The sequence below is a fragment of the Trichosurus vulpecula genome, chromosome 3, assembly GCF_011100635.1.
Source record: "Trichosurus vulpecula isolate mTriVul1 chromosome 3, mTriVul1.pri, whole genome shotgun sequence".
Taxonomy (NCBI): domain Eukaryota; kingdom Metazoa; phylum Chordata; class Mammalia; order Diprotodontia; family Phalangeridae; genus Trichosurus; species Trichosurus vulpecula.
The window spans coordinates 109,967,254-109,991,386 of record NC_050575.1 but is presented as its reverse complement, the minus strand read 5'-3'; the positions used below and the strand labels follow the sequence as shown (position 1 = coordinate 109,991,386).

At 37.4% G+C, this 24,133-nt stretch overlaps 1 protein-coding gene across 1 annotated transcript in view; it reads left to right on the top strand.

Moving 5' to 3' along the window:
• The window catches only part of RBL1 (RB transcriptional corepressor like 1), a 71,292-nt gene that overhangs the window by 29,802 nt on the left and 17,357 nt on the right, over positions 1-24,133 (top strand). Inside the window, exons 9-17 of the mRNA XM_036749157.1 lie at positions 1,745-1,911; positions 4,711-4,823; positions 4,971-5,074; positions 5,927-6,064; positions 8,983-9,147; positions 13,059-13,182; positions 15,718-15,975; positions 19,598-19,815; positions 21,231-21,407. Coding sequence (XP_036605052.1) covers positions 1,745-1,911; positions 4,711-4,823; positions 4,971-5,074; positions 5,927-6,064; positions 8,983-9,147; positions 13,059-13,182; positions 15,718-15,975; positions 19,598-19,815; positions 21,231-21,407 — 1,464 coding nt within the window. The remainder of the gene's footprint in view (positions 1-1,744; positions 1,912-4,710; positions 4,824-4,970; positions 5,075-5,926; positions 6,065-8,982; positions 9,148-13,058; positions 13,183-15,717; positions 15,976-19,597; positions 19,816-21,230; positions 21,408-24,133) is intronic.

Genomic DNA, 24,133 nt, shown 5'->3' with positions numbered 1-24,133 from the left:
TAAAAGTGAAACAGTTCTTGCCCACAAGAAGCTTGCATTTTATTGGGGGAACACCACATGCACAGATAAATAAATACAAAATAAATGCAAAGTAATTTCAAGGGGTAGCATTAACACTGTTGGAGTCAGGAAAGCCTCTTGTAGGAGGTACCGTTTGAGCTAAGGCTTTGAAGGGAGCTAGGAGTTCTCAGAGGCAGAGGTGAGGAAGGAAACATTCTGGGCACGATGGACAAATAGCCTATGTGAAATCACAGAGAAGTCAAGTGTAGTGGGGCATACCTGTAATCCTAGCTACTAAGAGGCTGAGGTTGGGGGATCATTTGAGCTTGGGGGTTCTGAACTACAGTGTGCTAAGCTGATTGGGTGTCCAAACTAAATTTGGCATTAATTTGTTGAAACCCTTAGAGCCAATGGCCACTAGCCACTTGCCTAAAGAGGAGCAAGTTGGCCTGGGTTAGAAATAGATTAGGTCAAAGTTCCTGTGGTGATCCAGATAGGATTATGCCTGTGAATAGCTTCTGCACTTCTAGCCTTGGTGAGTTAGGGTGATAACAGTCTTTTAAATAAACGAATAGATAAATAGATAAAGTCACATAGACAGAAAATACAATGTTATGTTTAAGGCACATCAGTTAGGGAGGTTTAAAGAGGTGATGCACATGGCGAGTTTATGAGGGGAGAATAATGTGTAATTAGCCTAGAAAGGTAAGTTCAAGCTAGATGGTAGTAGCCTTTAGAGGTCAGAAGAGTTTTATTTATCCTGAAAACCCTTGAAGTTTGTTGAGCAGGATTGTGACATAGTCAGACCTGCATTCTAGGAATATAATATCACTTTGGTACCAGAGTAGAAGATGGCTTGGAGTAGGGAAAGGGTAGACATAAGGAGACACTGAAGAGACTATTGTAGCGATCCAGGTGAGAGGTTAGTCCTAAACTGGGGTGGTGGCCATGTAAATGGAGAGAAGGGAACAGAGTGAGACATTCCTATTAATTAGCTTCCCTTTGCCTGTGATATTTCTAGACTCTGACCTCCTACCTCTGACACAGACTTTATTCTTCTCCCTCAGCTTTATTTCAGCCTGTGTAACTCTACTCTTGGTTTATCACAGCCTGGCTAAAATGCTCTCATGCCTTCACCTGCTTCCTTAGAGCTATTTATTCAGTACACAGGGCCTAGTTTGGTAGCTAGGAAAACTGGGAATCTTCTAGGTTTTGATGTTATGTAACCTTAAGGGACTTATTTAATCTCCTTTTGCCTCATTTGTAAGTTGAGACAACTTATATACCAAAGAGTGCTGGATTTGGAGGCAGAGAGCCTGGGCTCAAAGTCCCTCTCTGCTCCTTCCTGCCTTGGTGACCTCAGAAAACTCACTTCACCTCTCTGGGCCAGGCTTTTCAACTGTGAACTGAGGAGGTTGATTTGCTTATTTGTAGGATCTTTCCAACTCTAAATTATATGATACTATGAGAATCAATGCTGGTCTTAACCATTTTATGAGATTTTTGTAAGGATTAAAAGAAATAACATAAAATGCTTTGAAAAACAAAAAGTAATATTCAATTATAAGGTGTAGAAATGCCCAATATTTTGCAGGTAGATAGCAGGATAGGAAAAAATGCTCTGCTCTACAAGAAGACATGACTTCAGTGAAGGGTGTGCATGGGATTTCTTTTTAATTACAAACACTTTGAGGAAGGAAGCATAATTTCTGAATCTCAGAAGTTTTTCTCTCCCTCCTAATAGAAAAGATCATTTGCCCCTTCTACTCCACTGACTGGACGTCGGTATCTACGAGAAAAGGAAGCTGCTACTACTCCTGTAGCTTCAGCAACCCAAAGTGTGAGCCGATTACAGAACATTGTGGCTGGACTGAAAAATGCACCAAGTGAGCAACTTGTGAATATTTTTGAGTAAGTATACAACTACTAACTCCTGGGTTTTTCTTTTAAGTAAGTTTCATGTACTTCTCATATAACCCTAGAGGCATAGCTTTCTAATCTGAAGTAGGTTTTTTCCTGTCTAGTAAGTGTAGTTGTACCAATTGAGTGCACGTTGTACAGCTTTGTAACTTAGAAAAATTATGTTATACCTATGTGTTGGAGTTGTACTATGAATCAATCAGCAAACAATTATTAAGTGCACACTATGTGCCAGGTATCATGCTAAGCACTGAGGACAAAAAGAAAGGCAAGAACAGTCACTACCCTCAAGGAGCTCCCATTCTAATAGGTGATGTGAAGGCTGAAGTGACAAGATTTGGGAATGGAGTGGATTTATGGGAATGACAGTAAATAGTTGACGGATGTCACTGAAGTTAGAAGTCCTGGTAACTGAGAGGATGGAGGTACTCTTGACAATAATAAGTAAGTTTAGAAACATGGAGAGTTTCAGATGAAAGCTGAGTTCTCTTTTGAGCATGCTGAGTTTGAGATGCCCATATCCAAAAGGCAGTTAATGATATGATATGACTGAAGCTCAGGAAAGGAATTAGGCCTGGCTGTATAAATTTGGGAATCATCTGCGTAGAGATGATAGTGAACCTGAGCTGTTGAGATCACCAAGTGAGATAATATAGAGTGAAAAAAGAAGTGGGCCCAAGGCAGCCTTGGTGAATACCCATAATTAATTAGTATGACCCGGATGAAGATCCCATAAAAGAGATTGATAAGGAGCATCAGTCAGACAGTTCGAAGGAGAACCAAATGAGAGCAGTCACAAAAACCAAGAGAGGAAAGTATCCAAGAGAAGAAGGTGATGAGCAGTCTCAGGTGCTGCCAATGGATGATGAGAAGAGGCCATTCACTGGATTTGGCAATTAAGAAATCATTGGAGAGAGTGGTTTCAGTTGAATGAAGAAGTCAGAAGCCAAATTGTGAAGGGTTTGAAAAATTAGAGGAAAGGAAATGTCAATTCGCTTGACAATTGCAGACATTCTACAAACTGTTACACATCATTTTCTTTTTGAAGTAGGCCGTAATTTAGGCTAAGAGCTTGAAACTTCTGAAGAAAATTGTTTTATAATTACACACCTTCTAAAAAATCATTATAGAAGAGTGAAGCCAATGAGGAGATAAAAGGATATAATTTACTCTAAAGGATATACTTATACTCACAGGAGTTTTGTGGAGGGAAAAAAAAAACCTTTACAAACTATAAAGTACTGTACAAATGTGATTTGTTGTAATTATTATATAGAATATATGTATGATGATACTCAATAATGCTAAGAAATTAAAGCAGTGAACATTGGAATAACTCAGGAAATTGTTACACTTATCACCATTCATTAGTGCTCTTGTTCCTCTAAATAGCAAATAAAAGTCATTGGTAAAAACAGAAGCAACTCAATAGAAGCTGTCTGAAGTTGGAAGGACTAAATTGGGCTTGATTCAGATTTCAGAGGAGAATAGACCCACGATTTATATTTACTGTCACACTCCTCCCTTTCTATGAAATAAAAAGATAAAAGCTACCAAAGGGAAGTGGTTTTTATTAACAGAAATGCATGCTTTAGGCATAGGCAGAATGTCAAGACTGACCACTAATCTAGTGTCTTTTCTGTGTCTGCTTCTGTTTTGCCCAGAGCAATAATCTATTCTTTGGTCACAACTTCACGTGAAATTTTCTGTTGTGTTAAGACAAGTTTTAGGACATGTTGCAGCTATCCTCTGAACCTACCATTGTTAAGAAAAAGCCAAAATGCCCTAGAACTCTAGAGGAAGATTGTAACATTCCATGATAGCTCCAAAAGTACCCGGAAATCCTCCAGAGAAAGAGGAGCTGCAGCTTTTTTGGTCAGACCACATCTGTAGTATTGTGTGCTGGTTTGAGCACCTCGTTTTAGGGATAAGCTGAAGAGCATACAGAGAAGACAACCAGGATGGTGAAAAGACCTTAAGATTCGACCAGTATGAAAACTGGTTGAAAGAATGGGATATAAAACCTAAAGAGTAGAAGACAGGATTAGCCATCTTCAGGTACTCCGATGGAGGAGGGATTTGACTTGTTCTAGGTGGCCCCAGAGGCCACAACCAGAAGCAACGGATAGAAGTTGTAAAGGTAGATTTAGGCTTGGTTTAAGAAAATATTCTTCCAAACAGTTAGAGCTATGTAAAAGTAAGACTGGCTACCTCACAAGGCAGTGGGTACCCACTCACAAGTATTCTTCAAATGAAGGCATGATAAACACTCGCTGAGGTTGTTGAAGAGGGAATGACCTCTAAGGTTCTTTTCAACTCCATGAGTCTTGTGTGATACCTGAGTATCTGAATTAACACTGCCTAATAGGATCATAGATAATAGAAATATAGATTTAGAGCTACAAAGGGCCTTAAATATCAAATCCAACTCCCTCATTTTACAAATGTTAAGTGATTTGCCCAGAGCCACACAGCTAACAAGTATCTGAGGTAAAGCCAGTGCTTTACACCATATTGCCTCATCAGCCTTCTGGCATAACTCTAGTATAATTGTGTCTGTACCCATAGTATGGTTATATACTAAATCAGCTCTGATATCCATTATGTTAATTCCAAAACTGAATCCCAAGGACTGCGTGGTGACTTGATTTAAAGACTTTATTCCTTCTTTATTTCAATAATGTGTTTTATTTTACATGGCTAAGTTTACAGCACAGTACAGAACTTCAGCCACCAAATGATGGAACACCATTTCTTTCAGTATTAATTTACTCATATTACATTTTATAGGTCTTGTGTACGCAATCCTATGGAAAACATCATGAACATAGTGAAAAGCATAGGAGAAGCTTTTTGTCAACACTATACTCAGTCAACAGATGAGCAGCCAGGATCTCACATAGGTAAGAAATGCAAAGTCATTCAGTGTAACACTGCAAATGACTACAGCTTGTCCACACCAAAAGATGAACATTATAACCAATTTCTACTCCTGGGTACTTATTAACTATTGATTTTTATTAGCATGTACCCTTTTGTTTCTATTGTAGATTTTGCTGTAAACCGATTAAAATTGGCAGAGATCTTATACTATAAAATACTAGAGACCATAATGGTTCAGGAAACACGACGTCTTCATGGAATGGACATGTCTGTAAGTAGATTAATATTTTATTCATTAAGCACAAATCTGTTCTCTTTGGTTGCTCTTGAATTCTTGAAGTGGTTAGGTAGGTCCATCCCCTGTCATTTCTCTCTACACCCCAATCCTCAATTCTCCAGCATAAATTCTTGAAATGGTTGGTATTCTCTTTCATTCTCTAACAAATAGTATAAGAAGAGTAGGGTCAAGTCAACAAGGAAGGAGCCACAATTAGTGATGTAGAAGAAAATTATGAGGACTTTGTAGGGAGAGAGAACCATAAAGGAGAAGGTTCCTTTGTCCTTTAATTAAAAAAAAAATTTTTAAGGCGGCAACAATTTTATATTACCTATGAGGGCATGCCATTAGTTATGTATATGTCACTCTACTTTTATGACAGCTTTTAAAATATCATCAAATTCATTCTGATAGCAGTGATACTTCCAAAAAAGCAAGTTCTAGGGTATCTCTTATGATCACTACCATTATAACTACCACCGTCTCTTATGATCACTACTATTTCCATGTGTCCCACAACAGCTATAGCAAAATGTGGTAACTGGTGTTCACTGTGATGATGATGATAATGTTGTTATGCCATACACTTGTATTACAGGGATTTTGTTTTTCTGAATTTTGATATTTCACTGACATTTGAGGTGCCTTCATGGAATTAAATTAGATACTAATCTAGTAACTTTTGGCCTATTCATAAACTTTCTTATTCATTGTTTTAGTATTTCAATATAATTTAAGTACATTCTTCGTTTTATTCCTCTAACCTTAACATAATTAATTTCTATAACTTTAATTTCAAAAAATGAAGGCATTAAAGGGAACTAAACTACCTTTTTTTTTTTAAAGGTTCTTTTGGAACAAGATATATTTCATCGTTCTTTGATGGCTTGCTGTTTGGAAATTGTGTTGTTTGCATATAGCTCACCTCGTAGTTTTCCCTGGATCATTGAAGTTCTTGATCTAAGTCCATTTTACTTTTACAAGGTGAGATGAAAACAATTTCTGATCATGGGATATCTGGATTATTTCCATATATGATATTTATTTTGGTTCTGATTTCCAGAAAATATTTCCATTGGTGACCTAGAAACATAAAGCCTAGGGGGTTCTGTGGTTGACCAGAGCCCAGAGGTAGTAAATTTCTGAGCTAGGGTTAGGTCTCTGGCCTCTAACTCTAAACCCAGTATGCTTGTCACTAGATTACAGCTGCCTCTCTCATAGATTGGTAAACTCATTAGGGATACACACACACACACACACGCACACACACACAAACACGCATACACGTATACACATGTATGTGCATATACATATGCACATATACATGTGTATATAATTGATCTCTTACCAACATTTTCAGGAAATTTGTATGCGTAAAGATCTGGGTTTTTTTAAGTGAACTTTTCAATTTTGTACAAATTGAATCTTATTTTTGTCTTAAGGCTCCTACATAATTAGTTGCTTGAAATTACCTTAATATGATGCTTGGCATATAGTTAAACTTTCTAGAATTATAATTTTGAATGTAAGGCTATAAAACTCACTTCTCTCAAACCCTATTAGATTAGAAAAAAATACATACTTTTGGAGTTGAGAGGTGGGGTTTGGGGACAAGTAGTAAAAGGGCCAAGTATCAGTGAACTACTCAAAACTATGCTAAAAAACTTAGTTTTGTAGTCTTATTTGTAGAATATGATACAATATGATATAGTACTGACCTGCCTAGTATAAAGAATAAAATATACTCAGTAGCTGTAGAATTTCTTTTTTGCCTAGTGGCATTGATTAATAAAACTATAATGCCTGAGTATGATCTTGCTCGGGGTTTGAGCTACTTCAACCTTATTGGCTTATTATTGGCAGGAACATAATTTTTTGCTACTAAAACAAATTTTATTAATTTATTAATAAAATGTAGAAATTTTTACTATATACTCCATCGTTTTCACCATGCAAAAAAGTATTACTGGCCGGTATCCACATTTAGGTATTACTAGTACATGATTTTGGAGGTTTTTGACCTTAAATTAATGTTTTCTCATCAATGCTGTTTTCACCCTCCCGAATTGTGCCCAAGTTAAAATGATAGAAAATAATTTTTTCATTGGGATTTTTTCTGTTCATAAATTGTTGACTGGGTATAACTAGATTGACTTTTTCAGTAGAAATCTAATTTGCTAAGCAGCAATTTTTTCCAGCCCCGGGGAAGATTAATCTGTATGTCAGTGTGATGTTATCATTTCCCTTTGGCCTAAGTTCAGTTAATGTCTAATTAGATATTTAGGAGAGTCTGTAATAATGTTGGTATAGCTATCCCATCCGTACATTATATGATGTATTCTCCTCTGCTGATAACTCCTCTGCTATTCCATTTCATGAATCACTGTGACCAAAAGAAGAACTATCCAACTTGAGGAATGACAGATTATATGTCAGGTGACATCCATGGGAACAAGTTTTGATTTAAATACACTGCAATAGTAATAACTAATTTCATCAAAAAAATAAAATTCCTTTTAAATACTCTACTATTATTTCTGTGGAGTAGCTTAGTGGCAGGATAATTGGAAGCACATTGATTGGGCTGGGAGTCATGATGTGATCCAAGGAAAGAACAGAGGCTCTGCAGTTTCAGTTTGGGTTCATCTCCTGCTTCTGCTAGATAGCTTTGAACAAATTATTTAGCCTCTCTGGGCCTTAGTTTACCCATCTGTAAAATGAAAGGGTAGGGAATAATATATAAAAAGACTACAGTTATGTAAATGAGAATAATACCCACAAAGCATCTCAACTCCAGTTGATTGTAATACCAAGGCCCAGGAGGACAAAGAAGAAATAAAATTCCCTCTTCTCCATAGAGAGTTGGGAGCAGAATATTGGATATGCTTTCAGATGCTGTTCTCCTGTGTATTGGCTTTGCTTAACTCTTTTTCTTTGTTACAAGGACAGCAGCAGGGTGGGAGGGTGTGGGTTTATTTACTGGAGAGGTTATGTCAGGAAATGACTATGGTGTAAAAAGAAAAAGTAATATTAAAACTTTAAAAAATAAAATGAGAAAGTTGACTTTACTAAGGTCTCTTTCACCTCTAGATCCTTGATCATCTTACCTGTGTTCTACTTTCTAACATTGCATACATCCATTTAACTCTTTGAGGATGTTTTGGAGATTAGTGAGAAAATATGTGGAAATGCTTTGGTTTCTTCAAAGAAAAGATGTTTTGTAAAAGTTTTATTTTTAAAAAATAAATAGCAAAAGTGAGATTTGTAGTAAACTAGCTCACATTTATAAAACATTTTTTAGTAGATAAAGTATTTTTCTCTCAACCAGAGTGAGGTGGGCTATGCAAGTATTATGTTCATTTTAGGGAAATGAGGAAACTAAAGCTTAGAATGGTCAGTCCAACTTACTCAAAATCACACAATTAATGGCAGAGCTGGGATTGAAACCTCGGTCTCCTGAGAATCTCTGGTATTTCACCTTTGGCATACTGCCTCTAGAAAAAACTTATTCTTTATGATGTGTCATAAAGTATCATAAAGTCAGTGGCAAAGACTATAATATACTCAAACTCAGTCCAACACAAGAATAATAATAATAATAATAATAATTATAATTATAGCATTTATATAGAATTTTAAGGTTTGCTAAATGCTTAACAAATATCTTATTTTAACCTCAACACAACCCTGAAAGAAAGGTGCTGTTGTTATCCCCATTTTACAGATGAGAAAACTGAGGCAGAAAGAAATTAAATGACTTGTCCAGGGTCACACAGCCAGGAAGAATGTAAGGCCAGATTTGTACACAGCTCTTCCTGGCTTTGGCTTTAGGTCTTTTATTAGCTGTAACATCCCTGGGACCATGTTTTCCTTCTCTAAACATGTAATACCTTTCTTTTTAGGTCATTGAAGTATTGATTCGATCAGAGGAAGGACTATCAAGAGACACAGTAAAGCACCTTAACAGCATTGAAGAACAAATTCTAGAGAGTTTAGCATGGAGCAGTGATTCTGCATTGTGGGATGCTCTCCATGTTTCTGAAAACAAAGTTCCTACTTGTGAAGAAGTGAGTTAGGGCACGGCTGGGTGACATTGCATGTTTGTGCTTTTGCTTATCCCATTCTCTGTATCTGAAATTACCTTCCCTCACTGTTTTTACCTATTAAAACACTATCCATTCTAAAGTTGAAATTAATATCAATAATAATAGTCTCTAGCATTTATGTAGCACTTTAAGGTTTGAATAGCTCTTTACAAATATTATCTTAGGGTTTTTTTTGTTTCTTTAATTCATTATTTATTTTTACATTCTTTTCTTTCTAACTTTTGAGTTCCAAATTCTGTCCCTCACCTACATAGAAGGCAAGCCAAATGATATCAGTGATAGATGTGAAATCATGCAAAACATATTTCCACATTAGCCATGTTATTATTAAGCAAAAAAAAAGAAAGAAAGAGAAAGTTATACTTCCGTTTGCTTACTTATATTTCAGAGTTCACCAGTTCTCTCTCTGGGGATAGATAGCATTTTTTCATCACGATTGCTTTGGAATTGTCTTGGATCACTGGATTGATCAGGGATCACATTTGGTCATCATTACAACACTGCTGTTGCTGTGCACAATGATCTCCTGGTTCTTCTCGCTTCACTTTGCATCAGTTTATATATGTCTTACCATGTTTTTTGGAAACCACTCCCCTTGTCTTTTCTTCTAGCACAATGGTACTTCATCATAATCTTGTGCCACAGCTTGTTCAGTCATTCCTCAATTAGTGGGCATCTCTTCAATTTCTGATTCTTTGCCACCACAAAAAGCTGCTATTCATATTTTTGTACATATAGGTCCTTTTCCTTTTTCTTTGATCTCTGTGAGGTACAGACCTAGTAGTGGTAATATTAGATCAAAGGCTCCAACTCTAACCCTAATCCTGATCCTTTGGGCATAGTTCCAAATTGTTCCCCAGAATGGTTGGACAATTCACAACTCCACCAGCAGTGCATTAGAATCCCAGTTTTTCCACATCCCCTCCAGCATTTTTCATTTTTCTTTTCTGTCATGGTAGCCAGTCTGATAGGTGTGAGGTGGTATATCAGAGTTATTTTAATTTACATTTCTCTAATCAATAGTGATTTTAGAGCATTTTTGTTTGTTTTTGAGGGCCGTTGGGGTTAAGTGACTTGCCCAAGGTCACACAGCTAGTACCTGTGTCAAGTGTCTGAGGCTGGATTTGAACTCAGGTCCTCCTGACTCCAGGGCTGCCGCTCTACTCACTGCGCCACCTAGCGGCCCCCTTAGAGCATTTTTTAAAATGTGACTCTTGGTAGCTTTGATTATTTTCTTTTGAAAACTGCCTCTGCATATCCTTTGGCCACTTGTCAATTGGGGAATAGCACTTATTTTATATATTCGGCTTAGTTCCCCGTATATTTGAGAAAGGAGGCCTTCATCAAAGAAACTTGCTGCAGAATTTTTTCCTCCAAGTTTCCAATTTTCCTTTCAATTTTGGCTATATTGGTTTTGTTTGTGCAAAAGCTTTTTAATTTGGTGTGACTGGATTCCTGCTCTCCATCAGGCACAAGCATAGGTGCTCCTCTTTGCCCTGGAACTGTGACCCAGAACTCTTTATGGGCAATAGAGTCACCATTCAGTGCCAACTACACCCAGTGTCAGCAAAGGGTCCATTGTAATCTCTCCAACCTCCTTACCATCTTTTGGTCAAGAGCTCCTTTCTTCACATGTGCTCTGGGCCAGCCTACACCCTGATGTCATAGACTTCTCCTACTGACCACCTAAGCTTTCTTAGGCTGCAAAAATTTCTCACTCTGACCTTTTGTTGTCTCTGCTGCTCCAGAATTTGGTTTGAGGCATTATTTTAAAGTTGTTTGGAGGGGAGTGCTGGGAGAATTCAGCTGAGTTGTTGCCTTTACTCTGCCATCTTCTAATCCAGATATCTCAGTTTGTCCTCATAACAATCCTGGGAGCTAGGTCCTATTATTATCCACCATTTATAGAGGAGGAAACTAAAGCAGACAGAGGTTTAGTGTTTTGCCAGGGTCACACAATTAATAAGTGTCTGAGTCTGGATTTGAACTCAGGTTTCCTGACTCTTGATTTAGCACTTTATTCACTCAGCTGCTTCAATGCTTTCTCTGGAAAGAATCAGCAAGATAGAGGGCTGGGTCCAAAGTCAGAAAGACCTGAGTTCAAATCCTTCCTCAGACACTTCCTAGTTGTATGATCCTGGGTAAATCACTTAACCTCTGTCTGCTTCAGTTTCCTTAACTGTAAAATGGGAATAATAACTAGCTGTGTGACCTTGGGCAAGTCACTTAACCTCAATCGCCCTGCCTTCTCTGCTCCAAAAAAAAATGGGGATAATAATAGCACCTACCTTACAGGGTTGTTGTGAGGCTCAAGTGAGCTAATACCTGTTAAGTACTTAGCACAGTGCCTGGCAGTAGTTGATGCTTAATGAATGCTCATTGCCTTCCATTCTTCCTTGATTTTAGCTTCTTCCTTTCCTTTCCTTCCATCCCCAGACCTCCTCTGGCCTTTGTTTACACCTTTCTCTATGTAGTCGTTGTGTCTGATAATGCATTATGGATCCTTGCATGTGTGTCCTATGCTGGTAGGCTGTCTCATTTAGCTTTGTGCCTCTCTCTCCGTGCATCAAAGCAAGCACTTGATGTGTAATTTGTCGTGTTAGAATTTGATGCTTTAGTGGGTCCAGGACCTCATCCTGTGAAATTCTATCTCTGTCTTTCTGTGATTCTGCACAGTTTGTTGGAAGCCTTCCTCCTGACTTGAAATAGAATGAATCCCAGCACAACATTGTCCATAAGATCAGCTCATCTCCTTTTACGGTCTCCTATCTTTTGTATCACTTCCAGTATGTGGGTCTTTATTCACAGTCTATTGCACCTTCCTTACACCTTTTCTGCATTTTCCCATTGCCTTGCGGTCCACGTACAGTTCTGGTTCTTTAAATATCGTGGTGTCCCACATTTCATAGCCATAATCAAAAAGGTAAGATCAGCACGAAAACATGAGTTCCCACAGTAGGCTGCAGCTTAGGGTCTTTGAAAACTCTGCAATTTTCCAAAAGTAATTGAGCTCATGAGGAAGTGCCATGGAAAGAGCCTGGCCTGGGGTCAAGAGTAACTGAATTCAAATATGGCTTCAGACGCTTACTTGCTGTGTGACCCTGGGCAAGCCACTCAACCTCTGTCTGCCTCAGTTTCCTCATGTCTATAATGGGAATCATAATAGTACTTATCCCCAGGGTTGTAAGGATCAAATGAGATGATACTACCTGTCACATATGTATTCTCGTTCCTTTCCCTCCCGTGCAATTCTGTTCTCAGAAAATTGTGCACCTATATTGTTTGTCCAAGAAAGAGATGTACTAGAGGACTGATTCAGTGGGGTATCCATCCAGCAGTGTGTCATAGACTGCACAATAGGAATTCTTTATCCGTTTTGCTTATAAATTATAAAAGGAATATCAGTTTACTTATAAGCTCCATAAACATACTACTTTTATTATACACACCATATGGTTATATGCAAAGTACACATTTTGCAGTTATTTTATGACTTGAGACGCTTAATGGCTCATTTCTTCTTTATGATATTCCTTTTTCTTTCCCCTCCTTTTATTTTTATTTTGCTTTTCACTGGATTCCATTTTCCACTTTTGAAATTTCCCCTAACATTTGCCTCACCACTGGAGACTCATACCTCCAACCACGGCTCATTCCGAGTTTGGAAGCAGCTTGACTTCTTCAAAATGTCCCATGTTTTGGGATCTTTGTCCTAGATACGGATTCCGGCCGATTTTCAGAATTCCTCAGCATACACAAAGAGGGAGACCTAGAGAAAATGGAAATGATTCAAGGAAAAAATAGTCATTTGAAGGGATGATGCTCGCTGCTTAGAATTTGTCCAAAGCAGATTTTTGTTCTGGGTTTTACAGGTCATATTTCCTAATAACTTGGAGACGGGAAATGTTCAGGGTCATCTCCCAATGATGCCATTGTCTCCTATAGTGCACCCTCGTGTAAAAGAAGTTCGGACCGACGGTGGAAATCTTCGACGGGGTAGGTTCAAGGTTAAATAGTGATGAGAAGGGAATGAAGATAGCTTTTTTTCAGTGTTAAAGTTGTATATTCTACTAATAAATCATTTAAAAATATGTACTTATTAGGAATTTAAATAAAGAGCTTGAATAAAGACCTATGACATTTTCTTATTTTATAGGAAAAGCTGATAAAACTAAATATCTCATTGTATGGTGCCTGTCTTGCTCTTCTGACTTAGAGGTTTGGCTCGGTCCTTTAATGTGTGGACATCATTTTTATGGTTGCATTTGTACCTTTTCTTGCTCAATTAATAAAAATTCCTTTTTAGCTCTAAATGTTCCTTAAAAACATCACTAGTCAAACAAATCCTATGAGCATAACTCCAGCCATATAAGAATAGAATAAAACTCTCTAATCATAAAGTTTTTAAATGGAAATTTGTCTAGAAAATTCTATTTTTCCAAGTCTATCAATATTAATTTCTTAATTTTTAAGAATTCTTAATAATCATAATATATCATTTTGTTCCAAGTCAACAGTGAATCATTTAATTTTGTATTCTCTTGTGTTGTTTATACTTCACTAATGGAATTTTGAAAACTTTATTTTCATTTCATTTGTGTCAGATGATTTAGCAAATAAACAGTTGCATATCACTGATTATTCATATCTCTTGAGTCTTGAGGCCATGCAGATGGCCACTTTGCCAGCTTGACACTTAGAGACTCAATTGGTCGGCTGCCTTGCAGACACCTGGCTGCTAGTTAGGCAGCTTCTGCTAATAGCCTCCTTCTGGGTGCTGCCGCAGCAACAGGGGCTCACAGAGTGCTGATCCTTGCCTGCCTCCAGATTTCACAACTGAACCCACAGCTCTGTTTTGAATATAAATAGCTCAGTGTCATGGGTGTCATTCATGCTTCTTAAGAGCTTCAGCTTGGATGTATCAAGGAGCCTCGTGGGAATGCAGGGAGCTTTAGGAGGGATCACTTCCACCCTCCAAATCCTATAGAAATAAATTCACAAGTACAGGGAATCAGCTAGAAAGCATGGACTAGTGGTAAGTACATACTGTTTCTCAGTCCCAGAATTGAGTGGTATTCCAAGGAGCTGTCAAATCTGTTGAGGCAATTTTCATAATCTAGCTAAAGTTATATGAATATATAACAAATTAATTGTTCTCCCCCCCCCGCAGTTTCTCACTAGTAAATATATAAATAAGGAATGACACATAATTCTTTTAAGCATATATGTAAATGCCTTTTTTGTTTTTAAGTGTCACAGACACTTTTCTTCTTTAGTAATACTGCCCATGAATTGCCCTTCCCACTTCCCTAAAGCTCCTGCTCAAGTAATTATGCATGTCCTCCAGTCACTCATACTTTTCCTTTCTTCTGCTCTTTGTAGAGGTCTTCTACATTCTAATACCACATGAAACTACCATCCCTTCAGGAAAAAAACAGAATGACTGAGTATTTCAGGCATAGCTTCCTTAATCCACCTTGTGAATTATAGTAAGGGTTTTCCTGACTCACTGTAGTTATGAGCTTCCTTCAGAATTCAGTTCAAGCATCACCTCTTATATTAAGCCTTTCCTGATCTTCTTAACTGTTAGAGCCTTGTCTGCTGAAACTGCCTTGTATTTACTTTGTTTTTACTCAAATATGTATAATCTATTTCTCTTGAAAGACTCTAAGGTACTTGAGGGAAGGAACTATTTGATTTTTGACTTTGTATCACCAATGCTGGGTATGTAGTTGGTGCTTAATAGTTTCTTGTTGATTGGTTGACTGACCTCAGGAGTGGATAGTGTTAAGGGGTCCCTTGAACTTGTCCTTTTGAGTTGCCCTATGTTCCAGAAACACTGGACCCAGAGTATGCAAGAGGCCCTGAACATGTGAAGGGTTCACCCCACCCCAAGCTGACATAATCTGTTGTTTGTACCCCAACCTGGATTCCTTGTGTGTCCTTGGGAGTTAAGACAGACTAGACTGAGAAACTGCTTGTGCACCCTGGACCCTCATAGATAAGTTGACCATCATATCTTCACAGTAACAGTTCCCAAGGGAAAAGAATGCTGCTTTTGCCATCTTGATTAATGATTTCTCCTCCCCTGCCACTTAGGTGGAGATTTGTTTCTCCTCCTCTTTTTGTCACAATTTCATAAATATGCACACTTCTGTTTGGATTGTGAACTCTTTGCACATGCTTAGGGTTCCACACGTTTCTCTTGTAACAAACCTAGTTTTTTACATAAATTTTGTTAAGTTGTGATTGCCCCTTGACAATAGGAAGGGCTTTTAAACTAAGTTAAGGCTGACCCTTTTCTTTCTTTGACTCTCCTTTTATAGTAATTGTTAGGAAAGATGGAGAGAGTAAAGATCAGAGTATCACTTCGACCCAGTCCTCATTGTATTCTACTGTCCCTCTGTTCCCTATGCTTCATGCCTCTTCCCCATAGATGGATAATTACTTAAGGAGACAGTCAGGGACACACTGGATAGATGTATTTGAATGTCTCAAACTGTTTCCCATTTGTTTTTTCTGTATACTTAGATATGCAGCCATTATCTCCAATATCTGTTCATGAGCGCTACAGTTCTCCCACTGCAGGAAGTGCTAAGAGAAGACTTTTTGGAGAGGATACTTACTCAAAAATATTTGTAGACAAAACTACAACAGAAGGAACCAAGTTGAAAATTGCTTCGTCTTCAAGCATTATTGCTGAAAATGTATCTGTTTTACCTGGGCAGAGTCATCTAACTGTGGCACCAGCTGTAGTAACAGGACAAAAAGTTACAATTCCATTGCATGGTAAAAACGGTTTTAAATTTGCCTTACTTTGAATTAAGAATATGAGAAATTTCTAAGTCAGAGGTGGTCCATTCAGCCCAGTACGGTGTTGTGTCAATGGTATCAGAAATACATTGGGAAAGCCAGTTATTTACTGTGTGACCTCAAATAGGTTATTTCACCATTCTAGTCCTTGGTTTTCTTGAAAAAGATGGGGGAGGGTTGTACTTAATGGCTTCTAGAACCCTTTACGACTGTATTGTGTATGATACTATGGTACCCTAAATTGGAATATGCTAATATTATTAAAATTATTCTCTTGAATGTCTCCAAAGTTTTTGGATCTGGAAGGGACCTTGGAGATCCCTTATTTTACAAAAGAGGAGGCAGAGCTCCAATGAGATTATTGGTAGACTTAACTAGAGTCACATAGGTGGTGAAGAACAGAGCTTGGATAGATCCCAGAGCAAATATTCCTCCCACAGTTAGGTAGCATGCATTAGCTGGCCTTCCACTAGGGGAATAAGTAGATTGTGAAAAAATATGTTTGTCTTCTATGATATTAACCCCAAAAGAGTCTATTAATTTGCTTCTTATTGTGTAAAGCTGAATTCCTTATTTCCTGTTTAAACTCTAAGTAGTTTTGGCAACACATTCTCTTGCATTTTAAAGTGAATAATATCAAGATTTTTAGTTTACCATATTTTAGTAAATATTTGTGTGCATACACATATAGTATACTCAGCACTTTAACCTATTTTATCAAGAAATAAAAAACAGGAGGGAAAAAAGTATCAACTTTTTAACTATACATAAAATTCTGCAGGCAAGAGATTCTAGGGAATGAGAAGAATATCAGGAATCAGAATTTAGAGCCCTAATTTTTTCACTCCCACCCTCCCATTGTGCAAATCAGTTTTCCACAGCCACATCGAGAGAGTGCCCATAGTCATCATAGCTTGATCTTGTTCATCTTTGGGTCATTGGTGCCCTAGTGAGCATCCATGGACCTGATTCACCCTGAAGACGGAAGCATCGCTTTTGTTATCAAGCCTAAAAAGAAAAATGTTATGAAAAATTATTAAGCAGTCTTGTGGCTCTCAAGCCTAAAAACATTGTTAAATATAGATTCCCTTTACTCATGGTCTAAGAGGCCAGATGCCTCATAGATTGGTACTTATTTAGTTTAGGAATTATAAAGGGAGCAAAAGAAGTGAACTAAAGGGCTTAGCTTGTGTGCAGGTGTCTCACATGATTTTGCTGGCACAGCACACCAGCTGGCCAGAAGGCACAATTTGTGCTAATGAGTGAATAAATGCATGAAAAATGTTTGTAAGATGTATGAAAAACATCTGAAAATAATCCCAATAATCCTTCCATCACATTTGAAATCTTTTAGTTCTTTGTTTTCGTTGATGATCTGTAGATCTTAGCTGCCTTATTTACTAAGCCATCACTAAGATAGAATAGCTGTACCACAAAGATTTATGGGTAGCACAGTAGATAAGAGTGCTGAGCCTAGAGTCAATAAGACCCAAGTTCAAAATTGACCTCACACTTACTGGCTATGTGATCCTGAGCAAGGCACTTAAATCTGTTTACCTCAGTTTCCTTATCTGTAAAATGAGCTGGAGAATGGAATGGCAAACTACTCCAATATTTTTGCCAAGAAAACCCCTAATGGGGTCACGAAGATTCAGAAACAGCTGAACACCACCACCACAAAGATTGAGTCAGTGAGAATATCTTTGTGCTTCTCTGTCTACAGGTGCAATAAGCAAGAAAATCATTGAGGTGGCAGCATTTGAGGATGGGGGGAGGGCTAGGTAACCAGGCACATAGAATATGGAGGAGTGGAAACCCTGTATTAGCATAGTCCTCTTTCCATTTTGTTCCAATCAAGTCAGTGCTGGATGTCTTAGAGCTTTTTGTCTTGTTTGAACTGAAGCTCTTGTCCCTTGGTTTTTTCCCCCTGCCCAGGTCCCTTTCCTTCATTGCGTTTTTTCTTTTTTCTTTTTTAACTTAAAAGTACAGACTTCTTCATGATTTTAGCTGAAGGTTTCTCTTTGGGTTGTTAACTCTTGTTTACAATTCCTCAAATACATATTTGTTTTACAGCATTCCCTCTATACATCTTTCTGATAAGGCAGAAGTAGGGTTCCACAGAATTTAGTTACGTCTCAAAGATGCAGAGGCCTAAAAGAGGATAAGCATTCATTTGAATGTTCTGCAATGTAATGTTAAGCAATGTAATTAAGCAATTCCAAGTTGTTTCTAATACCGCAGATGTTCACATATGGTCATGTTAATCTTTTCCCAAATGAGTCGGGGTGCCTTCTCCTCTCTGGCTCCTACATTTCTCATTGGCAAGCTGAATAGATATTGCAACAAATGATCTCTAAGGTACCTATCAATTTGCTAACAGTTTGTATTTTCACGAAGAATGAGAATTATTCACCCATCATTATTTGGGCTGTACTTTTTCCCTTTTGCTTCTTGACATGGCATCCATGTTCACACTTATTTTGGAATTTTGTTATAATGGCATGATTTTCCAGACACTTGCAGTAATGCTCACTGAACCTCAGAAGCATCTTAAGTTTACAATAACTTTTTGAATCTTGTGTGATTCAGAGGCTCTGTTTTCTCTCAGTCAGTACTTAATTCTTCCTCCTTATCCACTGCCATATCCGTGTTTGGATATCATGTGGCCTAATACATGCTCTACAACAGAGATGTCATACATATAGCCTGTAACACTCTCAAAGTGTGACCCAAATCAGACTTAAATGTACTTGGGAAATATTTAACAAAAAAATATAATAAAACAGATAACATTACATTTTAAAACTAATATGTGGCTTGCAGGGATCCTTATATATGGGTTAGTAGCCCTTTTTTCCATTTAAATTTGACACTATTGCTTTTCAGAACTGATACTTGTTAGAAGACAATTTTAAGCCCACAGATTTAATTTGATCTGTTATTGTCACTAATCTTTCTGTGTGTGTGTGTGTGTGTGTGTGTGTGTGTGTGTGTGTGTGTGTCTTCGTGTCTTCCTAAACAACAGAATGATCTAGGTAGGTCAAAACTTCAGAATAATTTATATTCTCTGCCACCTTTCCCATAAGTTCTTTTGTGAAGTAGATAACACCACTGATTTTCCTTGGAGTATATATTCAAATTGGTATTATCCCATTGGGCAAATGAAGGCAGTCTTTTTTATCTTATAATGAAAATGGGATGAGCTTTTTCAGGAGATATTTAGATAGAGGTTAGATAATCACTTATTGGAGATCTTGTGGAAATGATTAATTCTGCAGGGGAGGGAACTAGCTGATCGAGGTCCCCTCGAGCCTGATAGTTCTGTGAAGACAGCACTGTGCTCTCCACTACCTCTGTAGGCTTCAAGTTTGTCAAGCTAATCCAGTAAGTAGCATTGTGTGGTTAGAAGGAGCACCAGAATGATAATCTGAAAATTTTTTACAGAGTGATTGTTAAATTGTTTTGTGACTTTGCCACTAATTAGCTATGTGACACTGGGTAAGTCACTTAATTTTCCTATATATCATTTGCCCTGTGTGTATGTTATTACATATACAGTTTAGTTCCAAAACTGAAAATGTGTCCTTTTGTTTTCCAGGTGTTGCCGCTGATACAGGAGGGATCACAGTAATACCTATGCCAGTGAATGCAAATGAGCAGTCTAGAGTGGAGAGCCCTGTACAAATACAAATTACTGCTCAGTCATTAAGTGGTACTTCTCCAAAACAGTCTCATGCAACAAAAGCGCTAGAAATGCATCAGGGTGGAGTAAGCCGACCAAAAAGAACTGGATCCCTAGCACTCTTTTATAGGAAGGTAGATGTTTCCATTTTGACAGAATAAGGATTCATAGAATACTTCCAGCTATTCAAAAGAGATAACAAGTGTAGCATATCAAAAACAAAGTCCTAATGAATCATGGTTCAACCTCTGAAATTGTTAAGCAATCATTTCCTTAATTGACTTCTTTTGGCTTACTATTTTTACTTAACAATGAAAAGCTGCTTTTATCATCTGCTATTATTAAGCAGCTTATATAGGTTTTTAGCCAAACTACTAGCCAAGTAGTACTTTTTGTACAGGATTCTAGAGCTGAAGGGGACCTCAAGTGGCCATTCATTCCACCCTACAACTAGATGACTCCCCCATTCTTAAGACTCTCAAGGGACCATTTTCCCTTGGCAACCTATTTCAGCACTTAATAATCACAACTCTTAAAAATTCCCTTTATAGTTAATCTCGGTGCAAATTTCAATTCAATTCCTATAGTTTACTACCCTGTAAGTTAGGAGCAGCTGATAACCATCATCATCATTTAAAGAGTTTTGTCTTCAACTTCTCCACATCAAATAAACCCAACTTCTTTTAATCTTCCCATAGCTATAACATTTTCCTCATCCTTTTTTAAAAAAAAAATTTGTTCTTTTTGGTTATTATTTTTGTTCTGTATTTCAAAAGTTGGGGCCATCCAAACCAGATACAGTGCTTGGACTAGTTAGTCCTTAATGTAAGATGAGCAAATTACTTTCTATATATTAAACTCATGTCATAATTACATAGTCATCCTTTTTCAGTGTGACACTTCACTACTTTAAGGATCTGTAATTTCATAATATTCTAAATGTAGTCAAACATTTTGCTTGCATCTTATATGGTTGCTTGTGTATGATTTGACATTTTCATCTTTTGTGGTTGCTTGCATTGCCCTGCAGATATTTTTAAGCATATGCCTGCATACAAATGTATTATCAGTTATGATTTACAGATGTTAATAGTCCAAAGTACTAATGTTCTGATATAAATTTTTCAGTGTTGCTTATTTGCCCACAGCCTGATTTTATTTAAGGTAGTGCCTAAGGATTTTAACATTTTGACCCATGTCCCCACAATAATTTATGTGGCCTTTTTAACACATACAACTATATGTGTTCAAAGATTACGTAACTTGAATATTCAGTAAGTGTAATGATGAATCATTGCCCTTCTTTGGGGTAAGCAAGGGATTATGGGTATGGAATGTTGTATACACTTTCAGACATGTTCACTATTGTGTAGTTTTGCTTAACTATTTTTCTTTGTTTTAAGGGAACACTCATTGCAATAGAAGGTAGGAGATGTTGTTTCCAGAAATAGATATGATATGAAAACAAAGACATCAATAACACTTATTTTTGGAAAAAAAAGATTCACTAGGCTTTGTGCTTAATATCTTGTTCTTCATTCCATCTTAGGTCTATCATTTGGCAAGTGTACGGTTACGTGATTTGTGCTTAAAACTGGATATTTCCAATGACTTGAGAAGGAAGATATGGACATGTTTTGAGTTCACATTAGTGCATTGCTTTGATCTAATGAGAGACAGACATTTGGATCAGCTCCTCCTTTGTGCTTTTTACATTATGGCAAAGGTAATACATTGGTTTGGCGAAGTAGTTTTTATCCATATTGGCTTCACTTTAGATATGAACTTGATCTATTAAACTTAATCCTGCATTAGTCTTACCCTTCATAGACCAAGTGACTCACCTTTGTTGGGAAAGTGAATTCCGATTATTGCTATCTTTATTTCCTTTGTTCTATTCAAGGTTCCAGAACTATCATTCTTCCCACATAGTAAGAATAGACACTCTAGAAATTAAAACTTCTCCATACACTAAATAATTATGGACTGATAGATCTGTAAGAGCCCTGAGAAATCATCTAGTCCAATCTTAGCTTTAGCAGAGGAGGATATTAAGGACAAAATGTTTTTCTCACCAGCAAAGATGGTAGAGTAGGAAGAAGTCGTACAGTCCAGCTTTCCCCACAGTTGTTCCAACAAAGATCTAAGAAGTAGGCCAGATGGAGCAATGATCAGGAAATTTAAGAAGAAACCACAGTGAATCATTGTTCTAGCCCAAGATAACAAATTTGTCAAGTGACTGGGGCAAGAAGCTGGAATGCAGTTAGCTGGGAGCACTATTGCTTTGGCCCTAGGGGGAGAACTTAGATTCTGTCACTAGACACAGACCAGGGGTGGGCTGGCAGCTCTGTTCTTCTGACCCTGGAACTAGTTCTAGGACTTGGGCCAAAGATGAATGGCCAGGACAAAGGCTTTGAATCTGAAGAAGCTTTCTAGCTAACTAATAAGGGCTAGGTACAGAAAATATATACTTGAGCAGCACCCAGGAGCAAATCTGCCGTTGTGTTGTCTAGGCCTAAAGCAGGGTCAAGAACCTGGAAAGCTTAAGTCCAAGAGAACAGCAAGTAGACCATGCCCTATATCAGACTGGTAGAGACTTGCTAAAATTTTGCAGTATGCTGGCCTCATTCAAACCTGTGATCTTTGAAGAATGTAACATTCAAAACCCAGAGAACGCAGTGGCAGGACCCCAGATAAAACAGGCCAGGATCATAAAAGGACCTGGCGTTCCTTCCAGAAGTACACTGAGCCTGGCCCTAACACAAAGTCTCTATAAAGTAAATGTAGCCGGAAGAATGAGTAAACAAGAAATTCTTAAAACACAAACCAAGAAGAGATTAACTGCAAAACATCTATAAATAAAGCCTCAAAGAAAAATACATTTTGGTCTCAAAATTTCTAAATGACATTTTAAATGAATTGAGAGTGCTAGAGGAAAGATTTAGAAAAGAAATGAGAGTTTTGAATAAAAGATTTGGAAAAAGAATTAACAGCCTTCCTCAAATAATAGACACCTTGAAAATCAGAATGGAGATCAAACAGAAGTTAACAGTGCCATGAAATAACAAGAAATATTAAAATAGTTGGAAATAAAATAGAAGGAAGTATAAGGTGTCACATATAAAAACAACTTACTTGGAAAACAGAGAAAGAGAGAGTGCCTTGATATTAAGGAAATCATGAAAGAAAACTGTTTAGACCTAATAAAACCAGAAGGTAAAGTGAAAATACATAGGATCCACCAATTACCTCCTGAAATGCCAAAATAAAAAGTCCCAGGAACATCATAGCCAAAATCTAGAGCTTTCCAGTCAAAGAGAAAATACTGCAAGCAGACAGAAAAAAAAAGAGTTCCAAATACCATGGAGCTACAGTCAGGATTGTACAAGATTTAGCAATGACCACCATAAACAAATGGAGAGCATAGAATATAATATTCTAAAAAACAAAGACTTAAAACCTAGAATAACTTGCTCAGAAAACTGAGTATAATCCTTAATGTGGTGGAAGAGGGGATGGGCTTTTACTGAAAGAGAGGGCTTCTAGAATTCCTGATGTAAAGACTAGAGCTAAGTTGAAACTTTGTATTAGGAAGCTAGGAGTCAAGAGAAACTTTAAAAAGTAAACACAAGTGAACAGTAGGAAGAAAGAAGCTCTTGTTTCAGAATTGTTTTAATTTGCATTTCTCTAATCAGTAGTGATTTAGATCATTTTTTCATGTGACTATTGATAGCTCTGTTTTCTTTTTCTGAAAAACACCTGTTCATATCCTTTGACCATTTATCAACTGGGGAATGGCTCTTATTTGTATAAATTTATCACGGTTCTTTATGGATTTGAGAAATGAGGCCTTTATCAGAGAAACAGGCTACACAATTTTTTTCCCAGGTTCTTGTTTTCCTTGTAATTTTTGATGCATTAGTTTTGTTTGTGCAAAAGCTTTTAATTTCATGTAATCAAAATTATCTATTTTATTTCCCACAATCCCCTGTGTCTCTTATTTGGTCATAAACTCTTCCCTTATCCATAGATCTGACAGGTACATTTTAATAGAGGGAAAGGAACAAGTATCCCTCAGATGCCTAATATCATAGAGGGAGTTAAGTAGGACAGAGGAGCTGGGAGGTAGTTTTGTTTTGACTTCTTAAAAGAAGAAAGTTGTGGGGAGGGTGAAGAATGCACCAGTGAAGAAAGAGGGGGGAAAAGATGGGAAACTTATCTCATAATTAAGGTGTAAAATACTACACAAATTGGGAAAGAATGGGAAAATGGAAATCACTTGAATCTCAATTTCATATGAATTTTTCAAAGGAGGGTAGAATATACACATACATAGAATTTGTATAGAAAAATATTCAGTTCAACAGGGAAACAAGAGAAAGGGCATATTCAGGGAGGCATTACTCCTAAGTAAAACAAACTCTTAAGCTTGAAGGGTGTGTCGTGAAGAGG